Source organism: Anomaloglossus baeobatrachus, chromosome 2, assembly GCF_048569485.1.
Source record: "Anomaloglossus baeobatrachus isolate aAnoBae1 chromosome 2, aAnoBae1.hap1, whole genome shotgun sequence".
NCBI classification, from domain to species: domain Eukaryota; kingdom Metazoa; phylum Chordata; class Amphibia; order Anura; family Aromobatidae; genus Anomaloglossus; species Anomaloglossus baeobatrachus.
In genome coordinates this window covers 549,175,169-549,201,126 of record NC_134354.1, presented here as the reverse complement: position 1 = coordinate 549,201,126, position 25,958 = coordinate 549,175,169, and the positions used below count along the sequence as shown (strand labels likewise).

The window sequence follows — 25,958 nt, the reverse complement described above, 5'->3', positions numbered from 1 at the left end:
GAGTGCAAAAAGGCAGCCAAAATCCTACGTGTGAACACTGCCTAAGCGTTAGAGGAAACTTTTTTTCTCTTTATTTATTTTGCCTTATAGACAAGTTACTATACAGGAAACACTTTTTCTTAACATTTTTTTCCTGTAAAATCCATTTTATTTTCTGCTTTGTATGTTTTATTGTCAGGCTGTAAAAGTGACATTATACTCTCACAACATCATTCCCAGCAAGGACCTGGGAATCAGATATGTGTCCATGCATCTTCCCCATTCTGTTTCAATTTCATCTGAGTGTTGTTTCTATCCCATTCAGCATATTTCCTGCCCCCCCCAGGATTTCTGTTAGAGTCTTCTGGAAAAATGCTTCAATTTTCCATTGACTTCCATTATACTTGTTACTCTAACCCAGCCCACCCAAGTGTCTGACCTACTCAATTCGAGTATCAAGCACTCAAGCATTTTAGCGCTCATCACTAATAATAAACCCTCTATCCTTTCATGAATACAAAGTTACAAAGTAGTCCAGACTATATTGTCACTTTATGAAACGAGTACAACATTTTGGATAGACCACCGTTTTAATGATTTCTAGCATCCAACCCTGTGTTGTAAATGTTAAAGATCACAGATAAAAGAATGAATGAAATAAGCCCTGTAACCCAAAAAAATACATATCCATCATATGTCGCCATAGGTGATTGAAATTCTTGTAAAAATCGTTCCAAACTTACATATTAGTGCCAACCCCTATTTATGTTGTCTGCTGATAAGTCTAAAGGTCCATTTACACGCTGCGACATCGCTAACGATATATCGTCAGGGTCACGGTGTTTGTGACGCACATCCGGCGTCGTTAGTGACATCGCAGCATGTAAGACCTCTGAGCGACCTAAAACGATCGCAAAAGAGGTAAAAATCATTGGTATGGGCGAGGTTGCTCCAAAACCAAAAATAGCTTACAGGTGAGTAGCAAGGTTGTTTGTCGTTCCTGCGGCAGCACACATCGCTATGTGTAACACCGCAGGAATGAGGAAACTCATCGTACCTGCATCTCGCCGGCAATGAGGAAGGAAGGAGGTGGGCGGGATGTTTGGCCCGCTCATCTCCGCCCCTCCTTTGCTATTGGGTGGCCACTTAGTGACGTCGCTATGACGCCTAACAAACCGCCCCCTTAGAAAGGAGACGGTTTGCCGGTCACAGCAACGTTGCTAGGCAGGTAAGTAGTGTGACGGATGTAAGCGATGTTGTACGCCACGGGCAGTGATTTGCCCGTGTCGCATAACCGATGGGGGCAGGTACGCTCGCTAGCAATATCGGTGCCGATATCGCAGCATGTAAATTACCCTTAACTCTTGGCATTCATATGAACTGTATTTTTTTAAGTAACTTTTTTGGCTTATATAATTCTTCAAAATGATTCATGTGGATCATGAATTTTGTGCAAAATGAAAAAAATGCTCTTCATTCTTTAACCCATATAGGGACTTCTTAGCACAAAAATGTTCTGTTAAAATTTTGAAAAATTTGTGCAAAAAATCCACATGTACATAAAATCACTGCTGAAAATCTTTTTCAGTGATGAGTATAGCACATTTATACAAAATTTTGATATCAGATTTAATTGATAAATCAGTTGATAACCTAAATTGCGCTCACAATGACAAACATAACCAACAGGAAAACACATAAAAAAATGTTAATTGCGCAAGTTAAAAGAAGAGTAAGGCGCAAATAAAAAAAAAAAAACAAGTGAAAAATGAAAAACACAAAAAAAGTGTAAATGTAAAAAATGAATCTGGCACAAAACCTTTGAATTGATTTTTCAAGGCATTAAATTATGTCATTTATATATTTATTCAGACAAATATTGTGAAAATCCTGCTGGTACATCAAGCAAATCCAAACATTCTCAACTGTAATGGAGATAAACCTTCAGGTTAGTGTTAACGAAAATGACTTTTTCCTTTTAAAATATTGCGACATTTACTAATAAGTGCAGCTTTTCTCTGTTTTTCTCATTACACTTTTTCTAGAAGTTCAGACTCTTCTTTCTTCACCTCATTTACGTATTCTGATTTCTTGCATAACATAATTTTATATATTTTTTCCTTATTTGGATATTCAAATAAATTTTGCAGATTTTGTAATGATATGTAGGGCATAATTTGTATGTCATTTTATGCAGTATACACTCTTTATTTTATTTTGTTGACAACAGGAAAACAAAAAATATTTTTGTTTTTCACTTTGTTTTTAAAAAGGTTAGCCACACTAACCAGCAGTTCTGTTTATAAAATGGCTGCAGTTGGAGAAACATATTGAAAGCTGCTTTTCAATTATAAGAGGTTAATGGATTGGTCTGATCATACACTCCTCTATGATTAGCCATTACATGGACAGAAGTGCTAGTCACTTTGTAAGGAAAGCTGTCCTAACAAGAGAAAGTGGCCTACCTATTTAATAACTAGGGATGGGCGAACATGCATCTCAGTACTCGGTATACTCGGCGAGCTCCGAGTAACGGTAAAATGCTCTGGCACATGCTCGGCTCCCCCTCCCTGCATGTTGGAGCTCTTTACAGAGTCAGCCCACATGCAGGGATTGGCTGCTACACTGTAATGCCACAGCCATGTTGATTGTGGCATTACAGTGATTGGCTGGCCGAACAGCATCATCAGTTCTATATGACTCCTGACGGCGCTGTGCTCCACTCTGATCCACAGTCAGCTAGTGTAGGGAGAGGTGCTGCTGATCTAGGGATAGATTTAGTGTGTGTTTTAGGTAGTGTAGGTACTAGGTGACGTCACCGCTGCCAGCGTTGCCATAGTAACAAGTGGGTTACCATAGCAACGATGATCTCCGATCACCTGATTACCGGTGCCGCTATTCACCAGCTTCTACAGGAGCCACAGGAGTTAACTTCCTGTTTAACGGCGCCGCTATTCACTGGTGGAATCAGGTGATCGGAGATCACCATTGCTATAGTAACCCGCTCGATAGGTTACTATGGCAACGGTAGCAGCAGTGACGTCACCACTTAGCAACTCGCAGTGTCTGTCCCCCCGCAGCATTCTTCCTCGCCCTGTGCTTTGTGATATAGCAATGCTGCATGGGTTAAAGAAGACAGAAGACCAGGATCGTGGAGGGATGACAGGGAGTAATAAAGATGGAGTCCCTAAGTGTGTTGATGTATTTATTTCTAATAAAGTATTTTTTCTCTGTGGTGTCTTTTTTTAACCCTTTATTGGAGATTCTTAATGGCCGGGTCAAACTTGGTCTGACATTAAGAATCTCGGGCTTTATACCAGCTAGTAAAACAAAGCTGGTATTAACCCCTTATTACACAGCGTGACACCAGGGCCGCTGGAAGAGTTGGATACAGCACCACAAGATATCGCTTCTATGAAAGCGCCATTTTCTGGGGCAGCTGCAGACTCCAATTTGTAGCGGTGAGGCCCAGAGAGCTTAGGCCACCCTGGATTCCAGTCCCCAGATGCTTAGTTGTACCTGGCTGGACACAAAAATTGGGCAAAGCGAAATTCATGAAATAATTAAAAAAAGGGCTTCCCTATAATTTTGGTTCCCAGCCGGGTAAAAATAGGCAGCTGGAGTTTGGGGCAGCCTGTACCTACCTGCTGTACTTGGCTAGCATACAAAAATATGGTAAAGCCCACGTGATTTTTTTTTTAGTTTTTGGGCAAAAAAAGGGCTTCCCTGGATTTTCCATTGCTAGTGAAGGTAACATCAAGCGCTGGGAGTTAGCAGCCAGTGGCTGCTTGGGTTACCCTTAGTTAGCATTAGAAAATGCAGCGGGAGCCCACGCACTTTTTTTACCCCTAGCGGCTAGGGTTATGTGTTTGGGGTTGTTTTTTTTAAATTTTGAATTAATTAAAAAAAATGACATGGGCTTTGCTATATTTTGTATGCTAGCCAGGTACAGCAGGCAGGTATGGGCTGCCCCAATCCCCAGCTGCCTATTTGTACACAGCTGGGAACCAAAAAAACAAAAATATAGGGAAGCCCTTTTTTTAATTATTTCATGAATTTCATGACATAAGTAAAAAAAAACGACATGGGGCTTCGCAGCATTTTTAAGTCCAGCCCGATGAAAGCTGACTGTTGCGAACTGCCACCCTCAGCTGCCTAATTTTCTCTTGGCTGCAAAAAAAAAATGCGTGGTCTCTGCCCTATTTTTAATTGTCAGCCAAGGTAAAACTAGGCAGGTGAGTGGTGGTATTCTCAGTGGGGGGAGGGTCTGCAGCAGGCCCTGAAAATGGCGCATTGATAAAAAGCACAATTTCCAGGTGCTTTACCAGACTCTTCCAGCGGTCCTGGTGCCGGGTGGCTAGCTGGGTAATAATGGGGATAGGGCCAGCTGTGTATTATCAGCTGGCCCTAAGCCCAAAATTCATGGTATCATGCCAGTATTAGACATGGCCACCATAAATTTCTAGTAAAGATAAAAAAAACACAACAGACAGAATTTTTTTTTATTAGAAATAAAACACAACACAATTACTGACTCCATCTTTATTGAACTAAAGAACCCCCCCTCCGCCGTAGTCCTGGGTCGAGGGTCCTGTGATGTCCAATCCAGATCCAATATCATCTGATCGTTTTGCCAGAAGGTAAACCGATGAGATGATGTGTCAGATTCAAGGACCTGAATCAGATGACACATCACCTGATTGTTTAAAAGCTGTTTATACAATCAGCTGATGTATTAGTAGAAAAAAAACTATACACCTCTGTGCAGACTCCAGTCAAATCGGCTCCAGGACCCGCCGGTAATCAGCTGATGCTGTCACCTGCCAGCATCAGCTGATTGCTTAAACCGTCTGGCGGTAAAAAGCCGTCTTTTCACTGCTGGACTTAAATGATCAGCTGATGCCGTCAGGTGACCGCATCAGCTGATTACCGGCAGATTCTGGAGCCATCAGACGTACCCCGGAAGTCTTCAGAGAGGTGAGTATGGTGTTTTTTTTTCCCTTCTACTATTCACTTTTGATTTAGCTTATCAGCGAATGTACAGGCAGAGAGTATCTGCTGCACATACGCTGCTAAGCGAAAGTGCATGTCACACCTATCACACGGGAGGAGGACCACAGGATTTTTCCTCCCCTAATACTAAGACAACATTGCTCACAAGTGACCTAGGAGTCAGAAATGCTTACAGGGGTCTTCCCCATGCTGCTCCCATGTCATTTGTGCACTGTTGTTATACATTTTTGACATTTTTAAGCTTTCTGCAGACCACCGGGGGTGCCGCAAGAAAAATGCTCGAGTTTCCCATAGGTTAACAGTGGGCTCGGTGCTCGGGTCGATATATATTGAAATGCTCGATCCGAGCATCAAGCACCCAAGCATTTTACTGCTCGTTCATCTCTATTAATAACCCAAAGGACTACTCAAATACATTTTAAAATTTGTTCCCCTTTTCCATAACAATAGTTTTAAAACTTTGGACATATATTTTTTTTTGACGGGGCAGGGCTAGTAATAGTGATTAGACTTTGCAGCATCTTATTATTTATTTATATTTTCCCTACATTATATTTATTTATTTTTCATTTTTTTAAAATATTGTGCACACCCCATTATAAAGTCTTAATAGATCTTTTCGAGATGTTTCATAATTTAAATACTTTTTCTTTTTATGTAATTTCCTCTGTAACTGTGGTTGTATATTAGCCCAAGTTACAGGAGATTTTTAGCCTGATGGATGCCTAGCAAAGCTGACATGGTCAATTAAGCCATAACAAATCCTGCTCCCTCCCTACACCCAGCAATAACCTGACCACTGTTTGTAGAGGAGGAAGAGCTGTTAGGGCTTCCTTTTACTGTATACACAGAGCTTCTTTAGATTGTAATAAACTATTCCTGCCTTTCTGCTGGGGAGTCTGTAATTGTTTTACTGTCGGCACCCAATGTTCACAGCTGTATGATCTTATTCATGTGCACTCTTATGCAGTGATGTTTTAGAAGGTCAGTGCAGAGTAGAAAGTAAACTGTTTATCATCTATGGGCAGTTCGGAAGTAGATACAGGATTTCTCACATATGCACTAGATCTGTTAAATCAATGAGAGTGATAGGGAGTGGACTTAAACATATACTAAGTAGCTGCTGTTAAAATTATAATTGTCGCAAATACAAATGTTGATTGTATACACATATGAGACCACAAATGCCCCATGGTTGGTCCAAAGTGGGGCGTATGTTCCTCTGGCTTGCATCAGTTAACCCATCCCTATGCATTTGAGTGATTGCTTAAGTGTAAGAGATTTTAATACTGAGTAGTCAGTCAAGAGTAAGGGATAGGCACTGTCATGGTTTCGTTGTCTGGCTTGGAACCATCAGTGGCGCACTTGTGCACTTATTTGAATGCATGACAAAAGTTTGGTATTACGGCTACTATAACTAATTCTACAACAGTCGTCCCCATGGTTTGATTAACGAAAAGTATCAGAAAGCCTCCTGAAGCTTTCATGTTCACTAAAGAAAATATATCACTGCTTTGAGTCATTATATTTCATGCTTTGCAGTCAGGATTATTACAGTGGTATGCTCAAGTTTGTAAGTTGTTTCCTATCCATGGAATAGTGAATAACTCAATGATCGCAAGGGGTCAGACCACTGGGACCTTCACTGATCCCAAGAACTGGGGCTCTGAAGTGTCTCATATGGATGGTTGGTCAATTGTGTGCATTGCAACACCATTAATTCTTATGGGAGTGCTGAAGATCAGTTTTGCATCTTGCTCAATTATCTACAGCAGTCTCATTAAGAATGAGTTGAGTGGCAAAGTATATAATCATGGTTACAAAATACGGCACTCCTTATAAACTTTGTTGGTGCTCAGATAGGGTCCAACTCCATAAACAATTAAATAAGATCCGCCACTCAAACGTGTAGAATTTGCAAAAAGAAAAGACGCATACCAAAGAGGACCTGAGTGGCAGCATATCAGAATAGCATGCTTATCAGTGGAGAGACCCTTGACACAGGCAGCCTGTGTGAAATATTTTGAAGAAGGTCACATATGTCTGAAACGTTATATTGAATATTGATTGTCACACAGAATACTACGCCTGTCAATAAAAAAAAAATCTTTTTGCAAATTCTGCAAGTTTGAGTGTCGGATCTTATTTAAAAGTATATAATCAACCCCCACTCCATTTATACACATTCCTTATCGATAGAGGATAACTTGAAACCATGAGATACTTCCTTAAGGAGGGAATATATAAAAGTTGCCAATTGTGATTTAACTTTAATCTAAGAATACATCAGTTGGTGAGAATATTGCTGAAGAGAAAGTTTCACTATTACCTAAGCACATAAACCAAAGCATAAATTACAGGTAAAAGCAAACAACACTTTAATGCAGTTTTGCTGCAATTTGCCACTGAATGACTTTGTAGAAGAAGCCGTTCCAACAGTTTTGCTTGTGTGATACACTTGTGCGTATAACTGCAATCATGTTCGGTATCTCTTCACAGACATAGCGGCAACTGAATTCATACAGGATATGCTGCTAAAAGCTGAAGACCTCTCAGAAGAAAAAAATAGAAACCCCTCTTTTTACCCAGTGTTCCAGGATGATCAGTATGAAGAGATCTTACATGATCTTCCTCTGGCTGCCAATAAGCTGTAAGTTGTCGGAGCTATAATGACTGGAATGAATGTGGGATTCTAGTGAAATATTTAACCCAAGGTTTTGTTGTGTAATGGAATGAATGCTAAGCATGCAGTGGTTCTACTATACTCTATGTGGCTGCTAGTGGCATACAAAAATGGGATTAAAAATAAACCCATGAAAAACTAGTCCTGGTTTCTAGGTACCCATTATCGCTACGGCAGCGTCACACGCACATACCTGATTAGCGACGTCGCTGTGACCGCCGAACAATCCCTCCTTCAAGGGGGAGGTGTATTCGGCGTCACAGCGATGTCACCGCGACGTCACTAAGCAGCCGTCCAATAGAAGCGGAGGGGCGGAGATGAGCGGGACGTAACATCCCACCCACTTCCTTCCTTCCGCATTGCCGGTGGACGCAGTTAAGGAGATGTTCATGGTTCCTGTGGTGTCACACATAGCGATGTGTGCTGCCGCAAGAATGACGAACAACATCGTACCTGCAACAGCAACGATATTAAGGAAATGAACGACATGTCAATGAGCAACGATTTTTCACGTTTTTATGCTCGTTGATTGTCGCTCATTTGTGTCACACGCTGCGATGTCGCTATCGGCGCTGGATGTGCGTCATTAACGACGTGACCCTGACGATATATCGGTAGCGATGTCGCAGCGTGTAATGCCTCCTCTTATAGCTTGATAGGTTAGGAGTGGAGTAGCATGTATTCACTACACGTTAACCTTACTCCTTGACCAATCCTTAGATTTTCTCTTAACGGAGTTGTCCAGTGAAAACAAGTTACTACTAAGCCAGGTTAGATGATAACTTATTGATTAGTAGAGGTCCAACTGCATAAATCAGTAGAGCGGGTAATGCCCAACTGCTGCTTCATTCACTCTTTATAGGGATGCTGGAAAAAGCCAAGGGCTGTGCTTGGCAGTCTCATAAGAAATTAATCAAGTGGCGGCCGAGCATGTGCACTGTTGTTTTATTTTAATAGGGATAAAAGTGTCCAATTCAGATGTTGGGGTGGGTCTCAGTGGCCAGACCCACATCTATTAATAGGCCATCCCCTGTCTATTGTTTAGGAAATAATTTGTTTTCAACTGACAAAAACTTTAAAAGGCATATTCCATTCTGTCATGCAGAGATTTAAAGGGAACCTGTCATCAGGAATTTGGATTTTAACCTAAATGTTTCCCCCTCTGCAGCTCCTGGGCTGCATTCTAGTAAGTTTCCTATACTTTTTGTGCCCCCTTTTAAACCAAAATAAATACTTTATAAAGTTATACCTTTTGGTATGAAATTCTTGTAAATTCTCCATGGGGGCGGGCCGTCTGGTGTCCGTTGATGTCCCTCCTGCAGATTGACGCCATCCCCCATTGCTCCATTTCATATCCCAGGATGCCGCTCACTGCGCCCGAGGTCCCATGCACGCCAGGACACCTGGTGACGTGATCGCAGGCACGAGAGTATGGGCAGCGCTGTGATTGCATTGCAAGTACCCGCCCATACTCTCGTGCCCGCCCTTTCCCCTCTGCCTCCAGCGTTCTGCGCCGGCCAAATGACCAGACGTCACCTCCTTCCCATCGTACCCTGCAGCAGGAAATAGATGGGCGGAGCGGAGCAGCACAGCACAGGAGAAGCTGAGAGGATCTGAACGACGTACAGAGGGGAGAGCGCGACCACGAGAGTATGGGCGGGCACTTGCGATGCAATCACAGCGCCACCCATACTCTCGTGCCTGCGACCACCTCACCAGGTGTCCTGGCGTGCACGGGACCTCGGGCGCAGTGGGCGGCGTCCTGAGGGATGATTTGGAGCATGGAGGGACGGCGTAAGGGACAGTAACGGACACCAGATGGCCCGCCCCCATGGAGAATTTGCAAGATTTTCATACCAAAAGGTATAACTTTATAAAGTATTTATTTTGGTTTACAAGGGGGCACAAAAAGTATAGAAACCTTACTAGAATGAAGCCCACGAGCTGCAGAGGGGGAAACATTTAGGTTGAAACACAAATTTCTGATGACAGGTTCCCTTTAAAGACAGAGTTCTGATAAATGCTAATGCTGTGGGTTGATGAGGGAGGATTAGGGGAGCAGCTAACTGCTGTATAGAAATCAATGTGCTGGAGAGAGCTGACTGTATAAAGTACTGTGCAAAGGTTGTAGGCAGATGTGGGAAAAAATGCTGCGAAATAAGAATGCTTTCAAAAATAAAAGCGTTAATAATTTATTTTTATCAATTAACAAAATGCAAAGTAAATGAACAAAAGAGAAATCAAAATCAATATTTTAAGTGATTACTCCCTGCCTTAAAAATAGCATCAATTCTTCCAGGTATACTTGCACACATTTTTTCATGTAACTCAGCAGAGAGGTTGCTATAAACATCTTCTAGAACCAACTACTGATCTTCTGTTTCTGTAGGCTCTTGTTAATCGTTCTCTTTCTTCATGTAATACCAGACACACTTGATGATGTTGCGCAGGGCTCTTTAGAGACCATATCATCACTCCGATAGTTGTTCTTTACTCTGAAGATCATTCTTAATGGGGGGATAACAGAGATATGATTGGTGGAGAATTATTAACCGGGATATAGTCTGTTCAGGAATGACCATACAAATAAGTTAGGGGGAGGTGTGTGTTTATATGTAAAATTTGTCCCTAAAACCCATCCTATGTGATAATATATGTGAGGCTAATGAAAATGTAAAGTATTTATGGGTAGAGATAAGGGGAGGCAAAAAGAGTAATAAAATACTGCTAGGAGTTTTGCTATAAGTCTGCAAATATAATGGTAGCGGCAGAGAAAATCATCATAAAGGAAATAGATGAGACGTTGAATTAGGGAGAAGTCATTATTATGGGGAACTTCAACTACCCTGAAATAAATTGTGGAGCCGAAACCTGCAGGTCTAACAAAGGAGACAGGCTTTTGACGAGATTAAAAGACAATTACCTTTCACAACTGGTTCAGGACCCAACAAAAAGGGGGGCACTGCTTGACCTAATATTAACCAATAGGCCAGACCACATTTCAAATACACAGGTTGGGGATCACTTGGGTAATAGTGATCACAAAATAATAAGTTTTCATGTATCTTTTAATAAGATGTATGGTAGAGGAGCTTAAAAGACACTAACTTTCAGAAAAGCGAATTTCCAATGTATAAGAGATAAACTTAGTAATATAAATTGGGATAATCTCCTGAGAAATAAAAGTACACAAAGAAAATAGGACACTTCTATAAGCATCCTGAATAGTCCCGTGCTCAAAATATACCCTATGGAGATAAACAAGTTTGAAGGAAACCACTATGGCTAAATAGAGCTGTAAGGGACACAATAAATGACAAAAAAAAAGCGTTTAGAGAATTAACGCAAGAAGTTGGTGTGGAGGCATCACACACACACATACCTTTTCTGCGACGTCGCTGTGACCGCCGAACAATCCCTCCCTCAAGGGGAGGTGCGTTCGGCGTCATCGCAACGTCACCGTGACATCACTAAGTGGCCGGCCAATAGAAGCGGAGGGGCGGAGATGAGCAGGACGTAACATCCCGCCCACCTCCTTCCTTCCTCATTGCCGGCGGCCGCAGGTATGGTGACGATCCTCGTTCCTGCGGTGTCACACGTACCGATGTGTGCTGCCGCAGGAACGACGAACTACATCGTACCTGCAGCTGCAACAATAATTGGGAATGGACCCCCATGTCACCGATTAGCGATTTTGAACGTTTTTGCAACGATTCAAAATCGCTCAAAGGTGTCACACACAACGACATCGCTAATGCGGCCGGATGTGCGTCACAAATTCCGTGACCCGAACGACATCGCTTTAGCGATGTCGTAGCGTGTAAAGCGGCCTTTATTACTAGAGAAAGTAAAAATAATCCAAAATTATTCTTCAACTATATAAACAGTAAGAAACTCAAAAATGATAGTGTTGGCCCCTCAAAGATAGTCTGGGTGATATAGTAGAAGAGGATGAAGGAAAAGCCAATACACTAAACCCCTTTATCTCTGCAATATTTATACAAAAAAATACCATGACAGATGACATGATCAGGGATACCATAAATTCTCCATTAAATGTCGCCTGCTCTACTCATCAAGAAGTATGGTGCCACCTCAAAATCATGAACGTAGGCAAATCCCCAGGCCCAGATGGAATTCACGCCCTCTTCTTCAACACAACAATAAATCTTATAACTGCAGTCTTCTTTGAAATATTTGCTTGGGAAAGACCTTGTGACTTGTTCGACTCAGATTTGCTATAGTGTATAAATTTTGATATGAAATGGTCTTCCACAACCCACCTTTGTAGTAGAGTTTTTGCTGTTCCTTCCCTAGTTTTAAGCCTGCTACATAGCTGTTCTGTTAATAATTTAGTTTCAACCCATATATAAAAATATATATAATCCACAAAATCCCTAACTTTGTGACTGTGTACTTAGAAGAAATCACGTTATATTCTGATACTGTTTTGAAGGTAAAGGGTGGTTATACTAAATAGTGACGTGACTTAGATTTCTTTATTTGTTAATTCATTTTGCATTTTATTACTTGATCAAAATAAACTATTCCCACTCCTATATTTGAAAGCTTTCTTACTTTGTAGCATTTTCCACATCTACCTAGAACTTCTGCACAGTACTTTATATAAATAGTGTCTTAGAAGCAAAATGTACTTGTTTTTTTTTCCATTATTACAGTTGTGACGGGGACATTGGGGCAGCCGAAATTACACATATACAAGTATGGCATATAAAAAAACCTTTTAAAGACGCTAATGGATATAATTTCTGGGAAAGGCTTTAAATGTAATTATCTTTTTGTTTCTATTTAAAAGCAAAGCACTGATATAAAACTATGAGGACCTCCTGTTCTGACACTTACCATTAAGAGGACAGTGCAGCTTTCTTGTGTCATAATAATTATTAAATTGTCCAAACCCTGATGTGCCCTTATGTGACAAGCGTGGCTATGATTCTAAAAATGATTAGCATCACTGCAGCCTTCTTTTGCATAGGCCATGTCATTTACATGCTTTGGGTCTGGACTTTAATAACCAATGTGGAACAACATCGAGATGCTGATTTCTGGCACATTTTATTAAATAGTTAAATGAAAAATGGGAAATTCTTCAACATACTTAAGCTTGAGACACTCCAGGAGCTGAATATCACGGCTCATTGACTACAGAAGCTGGGAACGCTAATGCCTGTCTGGCAGAGCCCGGTGTTAGATTTCGTTTCTAGATTCTTCCATATTTGAGAACAGCTATGTGCTACATTCATGGCTGCAAAATTGTGAATATTGTTCAAATATTGTCTGACCGCTAAATGTGGATGATGCTTATCAAAGGCAAAGAATGGATTTTCCTTTTACATTGGAAGTCTCTAATTTACCGTATATATTCTATTTAAATAAATTATGTGCAGTATGAAAGCTGAAATTGTCACCTGCGGTAAATAGTATTTATCTCCAATGTATGGCTAGGAAGTGGGTGGATTTCTATGCAAACATATACAACCTCTAATACTCTGACCCCATGCACACAACTGCTGTAATACACTACCCATAGAAGTCGACGCTCCAATACTGTACCTTGCTTCTCTTTGATAAATATTCAGCAGAAAAATAGCTGCCATGTTTTCACATGTTCTGTACTATTAAGGGGTTATCCCACAGACAACATTTATGTCCTATCTCCAGAATTCTTAATAAGTAGACATGAGAGAATCAACTCTCTTTTGAGTAACCATGGTGGCACAACATCGTAACTATGGCGTGGCGCGCACAGGGTGTGGCACAAGCCCAGAAATAAAAATTGGAGCCATGGATGCCAACAGGTAGGAAGCAGTTCTCAGGTCTCCCATGTAGTGGTCACAGAATGCTGACCCTGCTCCTCCTATCTCTAGTAATAAATATATGATTCTTAGAAGTCTAACCACCTGGACCTGTGAATGAAGGGTAGGTGCATGTGTTAAACCGCTGCTCCCTTGATTTTAATGAGTCTAAAAGAATGGTAATGTGCTTGTATCCTCATTGTTTGCATAGATAGTGAGAAGTGGTGGTCATGCATGCTTACTACTGATCCATGGCGTTCATACAATACATGAACAGGTACAGGAACCCCATTCTCATGATTGTTGAAGGCTCTAGCAGTTAGGTTATGGCCAATCCTACATTTATCATGCTACAAATTGTTGTAGGCTGATGTATTTGCTGACTTTAAAGAAAATCTAAAACCAGGATTTTGCTACCCCATCTGAGAACAGCATAATATAGTGATTCCAGTGATGTGTCACTTATTGAGCTGTTTGCTGTCATTTTGATGAAATCAATGTTTTCTCTGCTGCAGATCTCGCAGTTTTACAGAGCTCATGAATATGCTGGACTACCTGGTAGCACATCCATTAGTACTCTAATGATAATCTACTGCTGATTAAACAGTGATTTTATCAAAAGTACACTAAACAGGCCAGTAGCGACGCATCTCTGGAATTAGGATCTCTGCCCCTATGCTTTGCTGCTCTCAGATTAGGTGTTTAAAACCTGGTGACAGATTCCCTTTAAAAACCATGCAGTGAGAATTAGTTCTGCACTCCCAGAACTATTTCCTTGCTACACCCCATTCTGTTACGAGGTTAAATGGATATTGCCGTATAGCTAACACTCCCGGTTGTGCTTACCCCACTATTTAAACAGCAATCTTGACAGACAATTCATCAGGTAAGAATGAGGGGGAACTCACCTACAATAAGGATAAAATCGGGCTACAGATGGATGGGAGGATGCAGTGGGCGTCCGGACGATGGCCGTTTCGCACTTCCCGCAGAATAGCTTGGAAGCACGAAACAGCCATCGTCCAGACACCCACTGCATCCTCCCATGCACCTGTTGCCCAATTTTGTCTTTTTTATATGAAGTATGAATAAAGGAAGAGTTTTAATGTAGGTGAGTGCCCCCTCATTCTTACCTGATGAACAGATTCCATTTAAGCAATAGATAATTTGATCTGCACAACATATGGCTTGAAAAACCGATGACAATAGATGAAATCCATTGTGAGCCATCAATACAGTAACCCAAATGTGCCTATTTTATCAGACCAAATAGCACACTATTATTAACTACTTGGGACATTAAAAACAGATTCAACAAAGCAGACGCAAACAGATTATGAAGTCAGCTTTTAGACTATTGTTAACATTCAGATGAAATGAATGGGATCTATTGAGGCATACAATCCTTTGTTTTTAGAATATAAAAATGCAATATAAACTTTTCAAGAATTGTAAGAATTGTATAATGTGTCTTTGTTTTAGATAGATAATAAATGTTGATAAAGACATAAATAAGTTCTTTGGTCTCCATACAACTGATTTTAATCTAGGGAACCAAAACATAGAAGATACGATTCATCTACGGAAAATTAATATTCAAGTGGGAGAAATAAAGTGCATGAAAATGTAATGAGCACTTAACCTTTAGTATAAGAGTAAATGGTGGCACTGGAGGTGGCATGTGCGCCCCATAATTATTTCTCATTTGGTCATTTAAGACATATTAATGGATTTTTTATGTTCCTAGTTCAAAAGTTCTTCAAGGTTTACAATCTAAATGGGGGTGATGGCATTTTCAAGACAGGAAAAAGGAAATTTCTCAAAAAAATTTCAAACCCATATTTAATCTGTATCTGCAGATGTAAGAAAATAAGGAACACACATTCTTACTATAAAGAAACTGTATTCAGCAGCTTCTTTCTAACAGTGTCATTGCTATTGTCCCAAAAGATTAGGGGCTTAAACCCTAAGGAATATTTTTCTGGTATGAGTTTAAAACCATCTATAGTTCTCATATAATAATAATACGTTTTATTTCTATAGCGCCAACATATTCCGCAGCACTTTACAATTCAGAGGGGACATGTACAGACAATATGAGACTATACAAAAAAACAAAATTAAGATACCAGGAGGAGTGAGGGCCCTGCTCGTCAGCTTACAGTCTATGAGGAAATAGGGGAGACACAAAAGGTGAATGGGGGGGAGAAAAACTTGTTATATATGGTCCAGCCATCGATTTAATAGGGGATTCAAAACCAGCTGTATGAACCCGTCATCGGCCAGAATTTATACAGGTACAGGGGACACGAATTAGAAGTAAATTTTTGGGAAGGGAAGAAAGGGACTAGCTTAGATCAGGGCAGTGAGGTGATAGGCTAGTCTAAAGAAATGCATTTTTAGGGCCCGCTTAAAGGTGTGGATGTTGGGAATTAATCTGATTGCTCTTGGTAGTGTGTTCCAGAGCATAGGCGCAGCTTGTGAGAAATCTTGAAGACGGGAGTGAGAGGTTCGAATTATTGAGGATGTTAGTCTTAGGTCATTAGCAGAGCGGAGGGCATGGGTGGGGTGATAGACAGAGATGAGGGAGGAGATGTAGGGTGGTGCATAACCATAGAGAGCTTTGTGAGTGAGAGTGATAAGTTTATGTTGGATTCTGTAGCGGATGGGCAACCAGTGCAATGGCTGGCAAAGAGCAGAGGCATCAGTGAAGCGGTTGCAGAGGAAAATGATCCTGGCTGCGGCATTCAGAATGGATTGGAGAGGGGAGAGTTTAGTAACAGGGAGACCAATTAGTAAAGAATTACAATAATCCAGGCGAGAATGAATGAGAGCGAGAGTAAAAGTTTTTGCAGAGTCAATGGTAAGAAAAGGTCGAATTCTCGAGATGTTTTTGAGGTAGAATTGACAAGAATGAACAAGTGAACGAATGTGGGGAGTGAAGGAGAGATCGGAGTCAAAGACAGCGGGCGTGCTGCTGGAGAGTAATGGTAGAGCCACACACAGAAATGGTAATATTGGGTTTCGGAAGGTTAGGAGAGGGAAGAAAAAGAAGAAGTTCAGTTTTTGACAGGTTCAGTTTTAGATAGAGGCAGGACATGATGTTGGAGACAGCGGACAGACAATCGGTTGTATTTTGTAATAGTGCAGGGGTGATGTCAGGAGAAGATGTGTACAGTTGGGTGTCATCAGCATAGAGATGGTACTGGAAACCAAATTTGCTGATGGTTTGTCCAATAGGGGCTGTGTATAGAGAGGGGGCCAAGGACTGAACCCTGAGGAACCCCGACCGTAAGGGGAAGAGGGGAGGAAGAGGATCTGGCAAAGGATACAGTGAATGAGCGATCAGAGAGGTAAGAGGAGAACCAAGAAAGAACGGTGTCCTTGAGCCCGATAGAGCGGAGCATAGTGAGGAGGAGCTGGTGATCCACAGTATCGAATGCAGCAGAGAGATCCAGGAGGATCAGCAGGGAGTAGTGACTATTAGATTTAGCTGTTAGTAAATCATTAGAGACTTTAGTAAGAGCAGTTTTAGTAGAATGTAAGCAGCAGAAACCGGATTGTAGAGGGTCGAGGAGAGAATTATCTGACAGATAGCGGATTAAACGGGAGGGGACCAGGCATTCCAGGAGTTTTGAGATGAATGGGCGATTAGAGACAGGTCTGTAGTTAGCGGCATAATTTTGGTCCAGGGATGGATTTTTAAGTAATGGGTGTATGCTGGCATGTTTGAAGGATGAGGGAAAGATACCAGAGGAGAGAAAGAGATTGAATATTTTAGTTAGATGAGTGGGGACAGCTGGGGTGACAGATTTAAGGATACAAATAGGGTCACTGGTGCAGGTAGTAGGGCGACAAGATGCGAGGAGCCTGGTGACTTCTTCTGTGACCGGATCAAAGAGTGAAAGTGAGCTAGATGAAGTGTAGGAGGGCAGACAATGTGTGGTGTTATGAGGCTGTGAGGAAATTTCCTGGCGTATATGGTCAATTTTTTCTTTAAAATAATTGGCCAGGTCATCTGCGCTGAGGTTGGTGGTTGGGGCCAGAACTCTTGGTCCAAGGAGGGAATGGAAGTATCAAAGAGTCGTTTAGGATTGTTGGCTAGGGAGGTGATGAGGGTGTTAAAGTATGCTTGTTTGGAGAGGTGAAGGGCAGCATTGTATGTTTTGAGCATAAACTTAAAATGGATGAAATCTTCGGCTAGATTGGATTTTCTCCACAGACCTTCAGCACACCTGGAACACAGCTGGAGAAAGCGTGTTTGCAATGTGTGCCAGGGCTGCTGCCATCTGCGCCGAGTTGTTCTGCATGTAGCAGGTGTAGCTTCATCTAGGGCGCTCTGTAGGGTTTCATTATAATGTTTTACAGCAGAGCCAGGACATGAGAAGGAGGATATTGGGGCCAGTGATGACTGCAACTTCTTCAGAAATTTCTGGGTATTAATGGTGTGTATATTCCTATATGGGAGGTAAGTGGAGGTGTCCTGAGTGGGTTGACAGCTTTTAACCAAGAATGAAAGAAGGTTGTGGTCAGAGAGTGGGAGAGAGGAGTTGGTAAAATCATTCACTGAGCAGAGGCGGGAGAAAACCAGGTTCAGCGTATTCCCACCTTTATGTGTAGGAGAGTTAGTTAGTTGTGCAAGACCAAGAGAGGATGTTAGAGATAAAAGATGAGTGGCAGTGGGGGAAGGGGGGATCATCAATAGGGATATTAAAGTCCCCCATGACAAGAGTGGGCAGGTCACAGGCTAGAAAATGTGAAATTCAGGTGGCGAAATGATCCAAGAACTGGCTGGTTGGGCCTGGAGGGCGATACACAACTGCTACTTGCAGGGAGAAGGGTCTGTAAAGCCTGACAGTGTGAACCTAAAAGAAGGAAAGATAAGTGAGGGAACAGGAGGGATGACCTGAAAAGTGAAGTTTGGGGAAAGCAGCAGACCAACACCTCCACCTGATCTGTTGTCAAGTCTAGGCGTGTGAGAAAATTGTAGGCCACCATATGAGAGAACCTTTGAAATATCCAAAATAGCAATTTCTAGTGACTTTGTGCAAACTGGATCTTAAAGAGGACCAACCACAAGGACTTTCCCATACAAACTAAATCCAGCGCTATCTATACTGGGGCTATCATGCTGACTCCACACACACCCCCAGCCGCGAGACCGGATGTACAGCCTCCGAAACACAGGCAAGCAAAGCCTGCGAAATGCACTGCCACCTGACTGACAGCAGCCACCGAACATCCAATAGGTGGGTCGAGCCCTGCCAGTCCCTCCCTCCCCTGTCCGCCCGTCCTTCCCCCTGTCTCTCTATTACAGGGGAAAAAGAGCAAAAGAACGGGGGGTGGGGGTGAGAGAATACCACCATATGAGAGAGCAGCAGCTGTGGTGGTGTCTGACTGCTGAATCCAGGTCTCAGTAAGAGCCAGGAGGTTGAGGGAAATATATATATATAATATATAACACTGTAACTGCTATACCGGGGTTAAATAATGCCTAATAATGCTATGATAGCAAAACATACTCTACAAAGCCAAATATTATCAAAATTACATCTGTAAAAAGACAAAAAAATACCATTAAACTATCATTACGGCAGCATAGTAACTATAAAATATTACAATACCTCTACATATAAAAACACAATGACCCCTGTTCATCAAGACAGGCAATTTTCAAACCAGTGATGAGGGGTAGGTGTCAGACACTCCTGATTCATTAGGTGGTGCACGCCTCAGGAGTGTCTGACAAGCGGCGTGTGCCTCTGTGCACCTCCCGACAAATCTTGCTCCAGTCTTTGACTATACGCCACAGCTAATCATGACTAAGACGAGCTGTGCTTTTACACCCACATGGCATACCCCGTCCTGCTCCATCTGTGTTTATTTTGGCACAGGTGGGACAAAATGGAAAGAAAGTACCTAAAGTCACAACATTTTTTGCATCTCTGAGTTGCACAAAAGTTTTGTAATTTTTCAAACCAATGTACATCATAATACCGATTAAATTGCTTTGATAAATTGGGGCCAATATCCAGATACCAATTATTACTAATAATATCACGATACCTTTACTACTTCAAAATGTATTAAATTCACAACTAAACTGAAAAGCTCTATTAAAAAGATCAATATTACCACCATACAGTGACCTGTTTAAAGATGAGCGAATCTTCATTCTTGAGGCTCAGGGTTCGGGCTCAGAAAACGACGTGAAAATCCCAGTGGTGAGTATCGTGCTGTGCTGGTGTCTGAGTGATGTGCAGCATTGTGCGCGCTGCGGGAAGTGTGTGATCAGCTCAAATTTGACTTACATTCTGCATTCTAAAATGTTATGTTCAAGGAAAATTTGAAAAGAAAGCACCACCCACCTCTGAAAATGTTTTTCAGTGGGCTAAAAGCAAAACACTTCCAGAGGTGGGTGGGCGGTGCTTTTTTAAGGTTTCTCCATGAACAAAACATCTTAGAACTAGAGTTGAGCGCGGTTCGCGGTTCGAGTGATTTTGGGTGCTGTTCTAGATCGAACTAGAACTCGAGCTTTTTGCTAAAGTTTGATAGTTCTAGTTACTTTCGAGAACGGTTCTAGCAGCAAAAAGCAGGGCTTTTTACAGCTACAGTGTGCAGGAGCCATCGCTGGCAGCCTGCCAGAAGCTGGTAACCAGGATAAACATCGGGTATCCAAGCAAAGCGCTTTGGTTAGTGACCCGATATTTATCCTAGTTACGTGTGCAGGAAGCCAACACTTCCCCGCTCAGCTTGCTCCGCCCCCTCCTGTACGCGGCATGTACACATACATACACACACACACACACACACACACACACACTCACCTGTCCCCAGCCATGCAGTCCACGACACTGACGTCCTTAGCGCCACATGACCCGGCTAGGCTCCACCCACGTTGCACTCCGCCGCCAGCACACATGGCTCCGCCCACCTGGCACTCTGCACACATGGTCCCGCTAGGCTCCGCCCACCTGACACTCTGCACACATGGTCCTGCTAGGCTCCGCCCACCTGGCACTCTGCACACATTACCCCGCTAGGCTCCGCCCACCTGGCACTCTGCACACATGGTCCCGCTAGGCTCCGCCCACCTGGCACTCTGCACACATGGTCCCGCTAGGCTCCGCCCACCTGACACTCTGCACACATGGTCCCGCTAGGCTCCGCCCACCTGGCACTCTGCACACATTACCCCGCTAGGCTCCGCCCACCTGGCACTCTGCACACATTACCCCGCTAGGCTCCGCCCACCTGGCACTCTGCACACATGGTCTCGCTCGGCTTACCTGCGGTGATGAAGTCCCGACCTCAGCGCTGTCACTGTCCTCCATGGCCGCCGCTTGTCACATCACCTTCTCTCGCTTCCGACCCAAGACTGACTAGTGGTGACGTCACGGGCCTCTCGCGATACTTGGCTGTGAAGGTCATTGAACTCAGTGACAGGTGCTGTCAGCAGTGCAGGAGATCAGCGCAGGTAATGTACCTCGCTGATAGCAGCACTTGTTATCCCCTGCAGTGACCTGGGCTGACCTATTGATGTTAGCTCAAGTCACTGCATTGCTCTCCCAGCCAATGGGTAACATCCTGCTCTTCATTGACTGGGACAGTGTGGATCGTCATGGCAACCCCTTGGATTACACCAGACCTGGATTTGTTTTTCTTTCTAATAAATTGGTTAAAGAGGGAATATATTGGGGAGTTTTTCAAATAAAAATGTGTTTGTCGTCTATTTTTTTTTATTACTGACTGGGTTGGTGATGTCGGATATCTGATAGACGCCTGACCTCACCAACCCCATGGCTTGATGCCAGGTGACATTACACATCTGGTATTAACCCCATATATTACCCCGTTTGCCACCGCACCAGGGAACGGGATGAGCTGGGGCGAAGCACCAGGATTGGCACATCTAATGGATGCGCCATTTCTGGGGCGGCTGCGGCCTGCTATTTTTAGGCTGGGGAGAGTCCAATAACCATGGACCTCCCTAGTCTGAGAATATCAGACCCCAGCTGTCTGCTTTACCTTGGCTGGTGATCCAATTTTGGGGGGACCCCTACGTGTTTTTTTTTTTTAATTATTTATTTAATTTGAAATAACAGCGTGGGGTGCCCTCAGTTTTGGGTTACCACCCAAGGTGAGGCTGCCAGCTGTGGTCTGCAGGCTGCAGCCGTCTGCTTTACCCTAGCTGGCTACAAAAATAGGGGAAACCCCACGTCATTTTTTTTTTTCATTTTTTTGGCTAAATACAAAGCTAAGCACCCCTTAGTGCCACATGAAAGGCACCAAAGGGTGCAAAATTACAAAATGCAGGAAAGTGGGACATTATGTGTCTTTCTGCCATTATAATGACAGAAAAGACTGATATGAAGTGTACAAGCACAGGAAAATCACCAGAGAGCTCTACGCTGTGAAAAGCAGTGGAAAATGGCACTGGAGTGAACATGTGACCGTCTCATGTAGGTTGAAGCTATGGATCCTGGGTAAATTTATGCATGTTCCCTCCTTCAGTTTTTTTGCAGTACACAAAAAAAACGGAAGTCACACAGATGACAAACAGATGACATACGGACCGTCTACGGAACGGAAACAGATGCCACACGGATGCACCCGTGAAAAAAAACGGACTGTTTTTTGCAGACCACAAAAATGGATCGGTCGTGTTAAATGTAGCCTTATTCTTATCTGCCGTTTATAAACAGCAGGCAGAAATAAGTGAATAATGCCCCCCAGCGTCAGAAAATCTCCGGGGTTTCAGGGCTAGCTGAGACCCTGGAGATCCTGATTCAGGACGGTTTTTCCGGTCCCCGCTCACGTGATCACAGGTATACACTGTATACCGATGATCACGTTACAGTAAATAACAGTGTCGGTAAAAAATTATTTATCTCCCATCTGGCATGAACAAACATGATAAATCTCCTCCCCGGTCCCCTCCGGTCCCCCGGTGTCGCCAAAGTGCCCCCCTGATACCCTCCCAGAAATTCAAGATGGCCGCGCGCACAGCAGCGCGCCGGCCGCATTCACCCTACTCCTCTGATTTCTGTCACATGTGCCATGACACATGCGACAGAAAACTCCTCCCCAGGCCCTGCCAGGTCACCCCCTATAACCCCACCGGTGTTCCCTGGTGTCCCACGGTACCTGTACAGCGTTGATCCCCCCACGGCCCTCTCCTTCACAATAGACGCTGCCACATGCACAGAGCGGCTGTCATCTCAGCTTCCTGTGTTCAGACACAGTGAGTGGTGGTTATGCATCTGTAAGCTAAATGGGCGGCACGGTGGCTCAGTGGTTAGCACTGCAGTCTTGCAGCGCTGGAGTCCTGGGTTCAATTCCCACCAAGGACACCATCTGCAAGGAGTTTGTATGTTCTCCCCGTGTTTGCGTGGGTTTCCTCCGGGTACTCCAGTTTCCTCCCACACTCTAAAGACATACAGCGCTATGGAATTAATAACACTATATAAATGAATAAATTATTGTTATTACTGCAATGCCCTGCTCATGAGGTAAGGAAAATAATTGATCAGGAGAGCTTTATACTACATTTCCAAATGGAGGGATTTGCTTTTATAGTTTCCCTGCTGAACGACTATTAAACATGAGAGTCTGTTATACGCCACAAGAAAACACATCTAAATATCGAGCTCTGTTGTTAAGTATTCATTCAGCTGGATAACTGGACTTAAAGGGGTATTCCATCTCCAAGATCCTATCCCCAATATATAGTAGGTGGAATAGCAATAATATCAGCAAATACCAATATTTGGAAATGTAGAATAGTTCTCCTGATTAGGCATGCCCTTACCTCATGAGCAGGGCATTGCAGCTTTGGTAGCAACCATTACGACATGGACCCTGCTGCTGTGGACCCGGGGAGAGTGAGTGCAGATTCATTGCACCCACACTCCCCACATGAAGGGTCTGCACTCCTAGAAAATGTTAAGACCACAAACCAGCAATAAAGTGTACATGCTTAATCTCTCATAATTTCTAATATTCCATATATGATATAATTCTATTAAACACTAGGACTATATCAAAGTAGGGCATAAATCGTATCATACAATATGAAAAAGAAGAAAGAACAAACGATCGAAGCCCAATAAATTTTATACAAAAATAATTTTTTATTTTACAAGTGATGATATAAGTGTTACAGTGGGCACAATTTATGCATCATATATATCATAGAATATACATTTAATTCACACAGCGGAACTATAAAGTTGTGACCGCAAAAATGTATCCCCTTATAGTATATATCCACCAGTCATATAGTGTCCATATTAATCAATTAGGAATTATGGTACTCAAAAGTATCCAGCATATAAACAGTATATATACCATTAATTTGTATATAAATAATTTGAACAGATAACCAGCCGGGATCACTATATATCAGATTTTACCCGATATTGATGTCAAAAAATTAATTAATGAAAGCCTCTATATTATATGCTGGATATTAAGATTTTAGTCAGTGATACTGTACCAAATCTCAAAGGAGGTGGATGATCTCATAAATTATAGCATGTCTATATGCTAGGATTCACCTAAAAAGAGGTTTTATCAAGCAGGCAGCGGGGAACACTCTCTCATAATTCAATAATATAAACCATGCCTGATCAAAAAAGGGGGGGCCTTGGTAACATATGTTATATATTAGATCAGATATCTAGATCCTACAAGCCTCCAATCCACATACCATACTGGGTGTACGGCTTCCAAAACAGGCACATATATTATGGTGATACTATTTGTCTCCACTAGTAGTTAATATACAACCGGACTAGCATGCACTCTTATAGTTTATAGTAAATTGCCCTCGTCAAAATACACCAAGATATAGAGTATATGTTTTATATATCACTGCATGCAATATGCCGCACAGCAGTACTACCAAGTAAACGGCAGGGATTACCATACCGTTGGTTTAACTAATGGAAAGAAACAGACCCATATCGTCCATATAAACTGTCCGTGTTATAAGAACACCAAGCAGCCACACCACATGCAGGCTGAAGTTCCCTTAGGCTATCGTTGTTACAGCAGGTCACAACCACATTCAATAATAAATAGTGAAACATATAGATTATAATTACCGCTTGTGTGGAAGACTCCCGACACGTGTTTCGGCTCTCTACCTTCGTCACGCCCCCTGACGAAGGTAGAGAGCCGAAACACGTGTCGGGAGTCTTCCACACAAGCGGTAATTATAATCTATATGTTTCACTATTTATTATTGAATGTGGTTGTGACCTGCTGTAACAACGATAGCCTAAGGGAACTTCAGCCTGCATGTGGTGTGGCTGCTTGGTGTTCTTATAACACGGACAGTTTATATGGACGATATGGGTCTGTTTCTTTCCATTAGTTAAACCAACGGTATGGTAATCCCTGCCGTTTACTTGGTAGTACTGCTGTGCGGCATATTGCATGCAGTGATATATAAAACATATACTCTATATCTTGGTGTATTTTGACGAGGGCAATTTACTATAAACTATAAGAGTGCATGCTAGTCCGGTTGTATATTAACTACTAGTGGAGACAAATAGTATCACCATAATATATGTGCCTGTTTTGGAAGCCGTACACCCAGTATGGTATGTGGATTGGAGGCTTGTAGGATCTAGATATCTGATCTAATATATAACATATGTTACCAAGGCCCCCCCTTTTTTGATCAGGCATGGTTTATATTATTGAATTATGAGAGAGTGATCCCCGCTGCCTGCTTGATAAAACCTCTTTTTAGGTGAATCCTAGCATATAGACATGCTATAATTTATGAGATCATCCACCTCCTTTGAGATTTGGTACAGTATCACTGACTAAAATCTTAATATCCAGCATATAATATAGAGGCTTTCATTAATTAATTTTTTGACATCAATATCGGGTAAAATCTGATATATAGTGATCCCGGCTGGTTATCTGTTCAAATTATTTGTATACAAATTAATGGTATATATACTGTTTATATGCTGGATACTTTTGAGTACCATAATTCCTAATTGATTAATATGGACACTATATGACTGGTGGATATATACTATAAGGGGATACATTTTTGCGGTCACAACTTTATAGTTCCGCTGTGTGAATTAAATGTATATTCTATGATATATATGATGCATAAATTGTGCCCACTGTAACACTTATATCATCACTTGTAAAATAAAAAATTATTTTTGTATAAAATTTATTGGGCTTCGATCGTTTGTTCTTTCTTCTTTTTCACTCCTAGAAAATGGGGGATACGTTCTCTGAGTGTCTCCCCCCCATATTCTAGACGGTCCAGAGTCGTCGTGGGACCCCTTTATTTTTTTTCTTACAATAAATTGGTGAAAGAGGGAATGTTTTGGGGACTGTTTTTTCAAATTTCTTTTGTCGATTTTTTTTTTTTCGTTAGTACTGACAGTTTATGATGTTGGGTATCTAATAGACGCCATGACATC

At 42.2% G+C, this 25,958-nt stretch overlaps 1 protein-coding gene across 2 annotated transcripts in view; it reads left to right on the top strand.

Annotated features, from left to right (window-relative positions):
• Window positions 1-25,958, top strand: part of MYO16 (myosin XVI) — a 926,147-nt gene that overhangs the window by 470,930 nt on the left and 429,259 nt on the right. For both annotated transcript variants that reach the window (XM_075336677.1, XM_075336676.1), the window contains exons 8-9: window positions 1,852-1,927; window positions 7,492-7,642. In XM_075336677.1, coding sequence (XP_075192792.1) covers window positions 1,852-1,927; window positions 7,492-7,642 — 227 coding nt within the window. The remainder of the gene's footprint in view (window positions 1-1,851; window positions 1,928-7,491; window positions 7,643-25,958) is intronic.